Here is a 9390-nt window from a genome sequence, read left to right on the forward strand (position 1 = left end):
GCACCACGTCCAAAACCCAGTTGGAAACCAAACACCAGAACCTCATACTGACTTCAGAGGCCCAGCAGCCTCTTCCAGCTATGACTACATAAGTATTTGAGATAAATCGGGAGACCAGAGCAAGTTAGATCGATGATGAAAAGACATAATCTAATGTAAATCTGTATAAATCTATCTAGATAAAGAAAGGCATTTATTCAATGATGCTGGTAAATGCCCCCTTATTCAGCATTTGTAAGCAGTATACAAATAATGAATAGTTAATTTACAACACACTATGTAACATAGTGGTTTTTCCGCAGATATTTAAGCATTTAAGCATTTATCAACAACTATAACCCCTCCTCTACAACTTGACACTGGTGTATAAACAGATAGCGAATGTGAATATAGTATGTAATATTTCTTTCTTTCTTTATATTTGCTGAAAGATGCTGTGCATTAATAAACACAACATCCTTATATCCTACCACTACCTTATAATGTGTTGCAAAACATTCATTAAATGCTATACTGCTTACATATGCAAAACAGGACTTAAAGTTAACATCTAATTTTCCAACACTATATATATATATTTTTTTTTTTACATAAAAAAAGTTTTTAAAAATTCATATACTTCTTGCCACCACAGATGGGTGGATCACTTGTTTCTTTACAGGCAAACTTTAGCTCATGAAGTCAATTGAAGTTAAACTAAACTAAAACTGCACAAATATAAATATATGTTAATTTAAAGTCACAGAACCCGTTACCATACCAGTCTTTGAATTTCACGTTGTACTTCCATTGTTTGCAGTAGTTATGTTGCTGTTGTCTGCTGATAAGTTGTGATAGTCATTACATATATATGTAACATGTGATCTATCCTTTTGACATTGCGTCAACCAGTAGTATGTGAATGTCAGTACTTTGCACCTTTGGCTTTGAGAAGGTCGCCCTCTGGTGGAGAATCAGGCAACCACAGTTTCATCCACGAAGCCTTCAAACAGATGACTGAATGCAGCAATGGAGAGTTTTGGTCAAATGTAAATTCACTTCAAACATGTGTTTAAGTTTGGATATATATTTGATTTTACAGTTAGTGGGCAGGAACCACACTCTCTCCAACAATAACAGCTCTGAATTGACAACGTTCTGCAGCAAGTGAGACACTTCGATATTAATATTAAAATCAGTTGAATGCATGTCAAGCTGTTACCCTCTCTGTTGCCTTGTGTCCTCCATATGACGTACTTTAGAAAATATGCAGTGATATAAACCCCGCCTTATTTTCCCCAGAGAAAATCTGAGGTCTAGAGAAGATGAACTGGATGAAGCTGTTGTTCAGCATCACAGCCCCTTGAACTGCTGGAGGGAAAATTATTAGTTAAGTCCAATTACATTACACCGAAGTACATTGCTACACATTATAAGGCTCCAGCTTCTCATATGGCAGCATTCACAGCTTTTCGTTGACATTATAAGACATAATTTAGTGTTTTGTGTTCTGCATTTTTCAACTTCTTTTCCCTTTTTAACAAGCAAGATCTGACCAATTGAGGGAAAAAGGGTGGCAGTGCAAGTTTTCTTATTCATCTCCTGTACAGATGCGGACACAGTCACAGTGCAGTTTCAATGCTCCAGTCCAACATTGTTGCTGCTTTAGTCCCTCTCGTAAATTGAATCAAGCGTGATTATGTCAGTTGATTCATCTTTTCTTTGGCGGGTCACTTGGTTTGTGTGTGCAACAGAACAAAATACAGTGTCATAAAGCAACGAGGAACGAACTGCTTTCATGAGAGACCTGTTTAATGTGCTGTGGAGGAACCATATGCTTCTGAAAATATGAAATATAAAACAAACATGCATTTGCACAGTCTGCTCATTTTGTTAAAAAAAGTACATTATAATCTTGTATATCATACAAAAATAAACATCTGTGATCCAAAGACATACAGTACAGTTAAATAAAAAAAATAGCAAACCACTTTCAATATTGACATCTGGTATAAAGTGTTTAAATCCATCCTCTTTAAATATTTCAGTCACAGTTTTCACCCCAAATTTCCCCCGTTGTGGAACAAATCAAAAAATCTTATCTTCTCTGTCTCGCGCTGGTTTCCTCTTCTCTGTCCCCATGAACTGTCCACGGTGAAAGTTCCCCCTAGTCCTCACCCGACCCAGTATCTAGACTGCCCTGGTTGTCCCTCCAGCTGTCGGGGGCTGAGGCGAAGTCGTCCCCCGGGGAGGGCCTCGGTCGACCGAACACCTTGCTCTGCAGTTCAGAGATGTCGTAGCGGATGTCAGCCATCAGAACGAGGAGGAAATTGAAGGAGCCTGGAGGGCCCTGGGAATCGAAGAGAGTGCCAAGAACAAATGATAAAGGAAACATTTTTGTCAACAGAAATCCAGCTGATCGATGGGCTGTCTAAGAGTTGACAGCGGCTACTGAATGTTTTCTCCCGATATGTTCACGTTAGCACCATCAGTGCTTATCTAAGGCGGCAATGCTTACTCTGCCCTGGATTCTATTTACTCTGATTACGACAGTATCATCAACTGTGGTGTTTAATGTCCACAGTCAACAGGGGTCTGTTACGCTTTAGTTTAACTTTTGTGCTGGATTGTAGTAACAAGTTAAACAGTGCGGCATAAGTACAGAAAGCCAAAGCCTTACTGGTGGTCCGACGGGCCCAGGAGCTCCTCTATCCCCCTGGGGAGACGAAACAAATATTTAGTTTAGATGAATTACAGTGGAAAAAAAAAAGCCAGAGAGGAATACATCATATTCGAGTTCAAGGAGCCTGAGGTAGAGAGAGAAAGCTGAGATCAGGATGACAGTAACCACAAATGCCTCATTTTAAAGAAACACATATTGTGGCCGAGCCAGTTGAAATAACACTTTGACTTATTGGGGAATGTGAGATCAACAGAGGGGAATAACAATACCACTCTTATGTCTGCACCTTAAATATGGCGCAGGTGCTGCCAGGTAATTAGCTTAGCTTAGCATAGAGACTGGGCACAGGGGGGAACAGCTGAGCTGGCTGTCTCCAAAGTCCAAACCTAGGCCCAGCTTCACATCCGAAGCTCGACTAATTACCGCCGTTGTGTCTCGGTAATTTAATCCATGCATCAAGGTGAAACGTGAAAACACAAGTGCTGTATCTGTTTCAGTCGCGGTTCCCAGAGAGACACAAGTTCTCGGACGTAACTCCTCACAAAACCACATCATCATTTCATTTCCACTTCAGTGTTGGTGAGTGAGCTTGAGCAGCGCTGGTAGGTGTGTTTCTGAACCCTGCACAGAGCCAGGACTATGGCTGCTCGCCATTGCATCCAGTCTTTATGCTGAGCTGAGCAAAAAGAATTGAATCCTCGCTCTTGCTACAAGGACAGACATTAAAGTGGTATCAAACTTCTTCTCTAACTTTTATCCCTTCTTTTCAAACCCCCCCCCCCCCCCAATTTCCAACTATTCCTTGCCATGTCCTCTGTACATGAAGGAAAAGTGTTCATATAACATAATTGTAGCTCGACTGTAGACGTATCATGTTAGCCTGTTGACCTTCGGTAGCATGTACACACATCACACCCGACTACCGAGGTTGTTAGCCTGGCTCTGGGTCACACTGGGGCTGTGGGTGTTTGGGCAGATGGTTTGGATTTGTAACTCAGAGAGACAGATTACCATCACCCTCCAATCTATCCACACAAACATCTACAGAGGTGCCGTGTCAATAAGGCAGATGCACCCAAATTATTCCGCCCAGGTTCCACGAACTAAGCAAACAGACAAGAACTTCCTCAGATTTTATACCTCATACTAAGGCCACATGCATGGTAGTACGTACTACGAATGAGAAACGACAAGGGACTTTCCAAAACTCCGGAGTAGTATGGACGCCAGGTGTAAATGTAGTAACAGTGATGCATTTTTAAAACGAAAACATAGAAATGTGGATGTGTGATGTGTGACGTGTGATGTGGATGACTGGTCCGAGTAGAACAGTAATATCATGCAGCATCTAAAACAGATTTCCACATGAATGATAAAGGGTCAACTTTGTTTCTGATAATGTTTCCAAGTCTGTCGCACATTAGCTGTCCCAACTACCTCAACGGGCCGCTGTCTGTCCAAACTCATCCTGCAGGACAACAGAGCTTCGGCAAAACAGACAGAGATCTCCTGCAGACAGTAAACATGCCACCGTGTTTCCCTGACCTAAGACCAACAGACAGAACATCTCCGTCTATGAATAACACAAAAATCTGAGAGAAGGTACGGGCAAATCTGATTTAATGCCAAAAATGTGAAAAATGCAAACACAAATCTCTTTGTAACCAGGATGGGATCTGCATTGTGGCTCTATAATCTGAGGCTTAACTATCTGCTGGAGACTCTTTCTTTTTCCAAAAACTTGGCCTCCCAGGAGAGTAGAACAGTGCAACTTGCCTTTTGAAAAGTGGCTAATACCTCCAAGTCAATAAATTAAAAGACATTGTTTGTGTAATCCCTATGATATTTGAATCAATGGCCAGAGGCATCCACAGTCGTCAGACTAGCAGTCAGGAGGAAGAAGTTACTGGGAAGCCACGTAACATATGTCATGGGTCAATATTGACTGGGTCAATTCTGAAGAGCGAAATCATGACCAACTGAGATGACCTCCCTTAAAATGAATACTGATCCTCTGATAGATGAAATACCAAGATGCTCTTGAACCAGGAATCCTCTTTCAACCTACATGGCTACACATGTACTGTCATCACACTAGTTTTACTCTCTCAACATGTGGCAACTCGTAGTCCAGTGATCCTATCGTCTGCAGGGACTAACTCTGCCTGTGCAGCATCCGACCGAAGATTTGTGAGTATCCTGGAACCCTGCCCTGTGCTTTTCATCCTGTAGAAATCTGGAGAGGTTGAGTAACAATTCAAACAAAACAAGTAAAAAAATAAAATAAAAAAGATATGGCAGGATTAACTGACAAAATAGTGTCTAACCTCACCTTTCGGCCGTCTTTTCCTGGTGCTCCTGGAGGCCCCTGTTAAATAAAACAAACATTCCATTTCTGTTTCAATCCTGTTCGCCCGTTCCGTTTCCTTTCCCACTCCAAAGTCAGGTGGACCTGTTACCGTGCATGCGATTTGCTGTGTGTCTGATCGCCTGGAGACGTGACAGAAATGTGGTCATGTTCAACTCACTGTTCTCTCAGAAGACACATTTGCTTTACATTGTTTCAAACTCAACACTGACATCCTCACCGTACTCCAGCAGCAGAGATCATCCAAGATTAAGACCCTGCCGGCCCGCAGGCCATTTCTGAACCACTTCAGCTCGATGGTAGAGAGTGCTTTGATCTCTTTCCTGGGATAATTATCATTGAGGAAGCGTGACGGCATTGTGTGAGGAGCAGGGCCAATATTCAGATCAGCATCAAGCCTCCATCCCACATCTATCGTCTCTGAAACCCTGACATGCACTCAAACACTTGAGACCCGCCTGCCAAGCCACATAACTGCTCAGAATCGAATCGGCGTTTTGTGTGAAGACAAGACAACTCCCTCTTAGTCAGACCACACCAGCATGTGCGCTGATTAAATGTATTAACAGGTCATGAAAAAGAGTTGTGAATTAAAACACATCCAAATGTGACAAAAGCAACTTTTTTTAACTGTAAAAACACTGTTCCTAAATTCTTGGTTCGGCCTCGTGCAGATGGGGTGTGACTGCAGGTGTTGATAGTCTGATTTATCAATGGCAAGTCGCACAAATGCGAGAGTTTAGAAAAAGAAAAATATGTCGCCACCTCCTGCACATTCTTGATTCAGATCCCAACACTTCAACACAGACGTTTCGCACTCGCAGGCAAAAACGCAGCGAGCCAAAGCAAACAACTAAAGCTGCAAATGGATTCACTCCTCTCTGATGTTTTTCTTCTATTGCCATGTGTCGTCCTTTTTCACCTTGCAAAAATTAGCAGTATCTTACACTATACACACTATAGAGTGTGTTTGTTGTTGAATGTGTCAGAGGAAACACAAGATATTTGGTTGTTCAAACAGATGAATCGATCACAGCTCCCCATGGGCCCTGTCTCACGATGCAGTTAGCTATCTGAATTACTTTGGCAAGCAAAACTCAAGACACCATAAAAGCCGCGAGTTCAGTAAAAAGAGCCTTTCCAGGTTTGCATTACTGATTTAGATCTAATTCCAGATTGATTTAGTAAATCTGCCTTGTGACACAAAGCAGAAGCGTGGACCTGAACCAACAGAAAATAAAGGCATGTTTGTGCATAAGGGCATATGTTTCAGCATCCTCAGACGAGGTCACAGGCAGGACAAACTCATTCATGCTGGCTGCTTTCCAAGTTATATGCTGAGAAAAGATTAACATACTGATAACTATCAAGAAAATAGTACATATTGACTGACCACGGGTCCACGAGGGCCACGTTTGATGTGGTACAGGTCTGGTGTGGGTCCAATGGGGCCCATCAAGCCCCTCGGGCCAGGAGGGCCAGGGGGCCCCAACAGCCCTTTAAGTCCTGGAGGGCCCTCTGGTCCTGGATCTCCTAAAATAATTCAGAGTGATATTAGTGGAATTCAGAGACAACTGAAATAATCGCTGCAAAACTATATACAGAGTACAGTGTGTGGTGGTTTTTGCAGAATAGATTTCATGCTTTTTAGCCATTCTAGTGGTACGGTAACCTCAGTAAACATTTTCCAGACGAGTTCATGGTCTCATCTCTAGTTTCATGTTTTCCAATACAGCATGATGATTTTGTAAATTACGGTCCTTATTCAGAGGAAAATAGATGTTAAAACACTTTATGCATTGGTGCGTGGGTACAGCATGATTGACGGCTAGTGCTGTCTAATGTTTGCAGGTCGCTGGTGTAGGGGGACGAGCAGTGTATGAGAGATCTCAGTCAAGCCCGCCGCCTTCTCCTCCAAATATGGTTACTTGGTTTAAAAAAACCTAGATGGCGCTGGCCAAATGCTGATTTGAGGCTTCAAAACGGCCGCTCGCACACCAACGAGTGATGTCACGGTTGTGGTTAACACAATAGATAAATTATATATGTGCATCAGTACTAGATAACGGGGCTGCTAACATGTAGACTCAGAGTTATTATTCTCGGCTGTATGTGTCTTACCTGGAGGGCCGGGGAGACCAGCAGGCCCTGGTAAGAATGCAGGGGACGTCAGGATTTTCTCGCTGGTCATCTGCTCAGGGACATCAGCACTGTTTGACATCATGGCCACCTTAAGAAAGGATGCAGAGCAAAATGATTGAATGAACTGGTTATTTAGAAGGCAACTACAAATGACAGTAATAACAAGATATTAAATTGCCAACACGAACACATATTGTCTCATAGTTTGCGAAATCTATTTTCCTTCATCTGGAAGCGCCGTCAAACAAAAATCAAAAAACGTGTAACTGCACAATTTCGTCATGTGGTCTTCATCCGTAAAATGGTTTTGCACTGTCAAACAGGAAAGGAAAATTACACATTGAAGGGTCAAAAAAGGTTGTCGAAAATATGTACCATGGCAAAGATGAAAGCTGATCCCCCATCTGCAATATGCTACAAGCTGTAACCCAGGCAGATGGAGGGCCAGGCAACCCCTTTACATTATTCAGCATGACCAGGAGAACTCCTGCTCTGTATGCTAAGTGGCATCTTTGGGAAGAGTTATCTTTGATCTCTGTATAACGTCATGCGGATCTGGAAATCCCCGAGGGAAACACACGAAAGACGCTGCTTCAATGCCGCAAGTGCTGAATTTCAGGGGTGCGCGCCAGGCACACACACACACACACGCACACACCAACTGATCAGTAGCTTTTGGCTTTTGACCTTGTGAATGAACCGCAGTATGATCCAAAGTTCAGACTCTTAGAATAGAATAGAAGCCTTTTATTGTCATTTCCCCCTGGTGCATTTGCATAGCAAACATAGATTCACTTAAAAAGAACAGTAAGTAAAAAAGAACATGTATAAAATCATATAAATTGAAGGACCTTCCTGTGATAGGAATAAATGAGAATATACTCATTCAGTACTATACTAGTAGTCGTGGCTTAATAAACGGACATTAGGAAAAAAAAAAGAGGCATATACAGTACAGCTCTGGGAGCATCTAGACCACACAGCTGGAAGCAATACATATATCATATGCTATAGTCGGGAGTGTTGAGAGCCACCGTTGACAGACTCGTGCTCCGATGAGTTCAGATGCCTCCAGAGGCAAATGTCATACTAATACATTCATACAAAAAAACTGTCCACCATCTCTGACAGAATAATCAACCAACCAACTCACACTAAAAAATCATCTACCTAAAGGAATTTTAAAAATAATTAATTAATAATTAATTAATAATAATCAAGTGTTAAACTGCCCGCTCAAGTCAAGTCAAGTTTATTTATATAGCATATTTCATATGACAAGCATAGACTCAATGTGCTTAATGTGCAATAGAAAATAAGGAAAAAACAAAACTTTGGAGATTAAGCAAGATCTTTTGGTGACAACAAATAAACAGAACTGCTCTGCAGATATTTACATTCATTTGAATTAAGAATGTGGGTCTCGTCCTCACTATCTGTGGTCAACCATTGAATACTAGGATAAGGGTGCAGGGTCGCAGGTTGCAAGATTATGATTTTATATAAAAACAGGGTGGTGTTCCAGCTGAATAACATTCAATTATATATTTTAACAAAGAAATGTGTATGATTTTTGTTCTTATCATGAGAACTTTACCTTCTGCTTTAGCTGCAGGACGGACATCTTGATCTGGTGGAAATCGTCACAGGTGGCTGAGCAGGTTCCAGCATTCATCACGTGGTCAGATTTCTCAAAGAGATGCACTGCTGGGGAATTAAGGAAAGAAATATGTTTTTGTCACAAAAGTTGGCGGAAAAGGTCAGTACTTTACTTTCTTAACATGTGGAGAGACTTAGCAGGGTTTGGGAAAGTATGGCTTAAATACATGTACTTAAAAGCGAAGAAAACTGAAAGAAAAAAAAATATGATTGTTTCATGTCACCTTTAAACTATTTCTGTGGCGTACAATAAAGTTGTGACCAAAAACATAAATGTGTTACTGAGCCTTACGGTGCTTTTCTGGTGATGGGTTTTTACAAACTGTGTGTGAGTGACTTGTACAGTGCAAGTTAACATTTTCAATTCGCTGGCCCTGATTTTCCGACCACATTCACTCGACCACTCTCTGTTCACTCGGCACAATGAAACGTTGGCGTTTAAATAGTGTACCTGCGCAATCTTGTATGAACCGCAAACAAAAAAAAAATCAAAAAATCACCACAATAAGCACAAAGCTCCTCTCCTGGATTTGTCTCTGGCCTGTTGTAGAATGGAACC

General features: G+C 41.6%; 1 protein-coding gene across 2 annotated transcripts in view; it reads right to left on the reverse strand.

The window, feature by feature from the left end:
* Positions 1 to 1770: 1770 nt before the first annotated feature.
* ccbe1 (collagen and calcium binding EGF domains 1) overlaps positions 1771 to 9390 on the reverse strand; it is a 28275-nt gene continuing 20655 nt past the window's right edge. Inside the window, exons 6-11 of one of the 2 annotated variants that reach the window (XM_035608827.2) lie at positions 8770 to 8876; positions 7152 to 7260; positions 6424 to 6563; positions 4995 to 5030; positions 2660 to 2695; positions 1771 to 2329 (exon numbers count right to left, since the gene is read on the reverse strand). In XM_035608827.2, coding sequence (XP_035464720.1) covers positions 2147 to 2329; positions 2660 to 2695; positions 4995 to 5030; positions 6424 to 6563; positions 7152 to 7260; positions 8770 to 8876 — 611 coding nt within the window. In that variant the 3' untranslated portion in view covers positions 1771 to 2146. Of the gene's footprint in view, positions 2330 to 2659; positions 2696 to 4994; positions 5031 to 6423; positions 6564 to 7151; positions 7261 to 8769; positions 8880 to 9390 lie in introns of both variants that reach the window. The other variant, XM_035608826.2, reaches the window with a different exon arrangement.

The sequence above is a fragment of the Scophthalmus maximus genome, chromosome 20 (genome assembly GCF_022379125.1).
Source record: "Scophthalmus maximus strain ysfricsl-2021 chromosome 20, ASM2237912v1, whole genome shotgun sequence".
NCBI classification, from domain to species: domain Eukaryota; kingdom Metazoa; phylum Chordata; class Actinopteri; order Pleuronectiformes; family Scophthalmidae; genus Scophthalmus; species Scophthalmus maximus.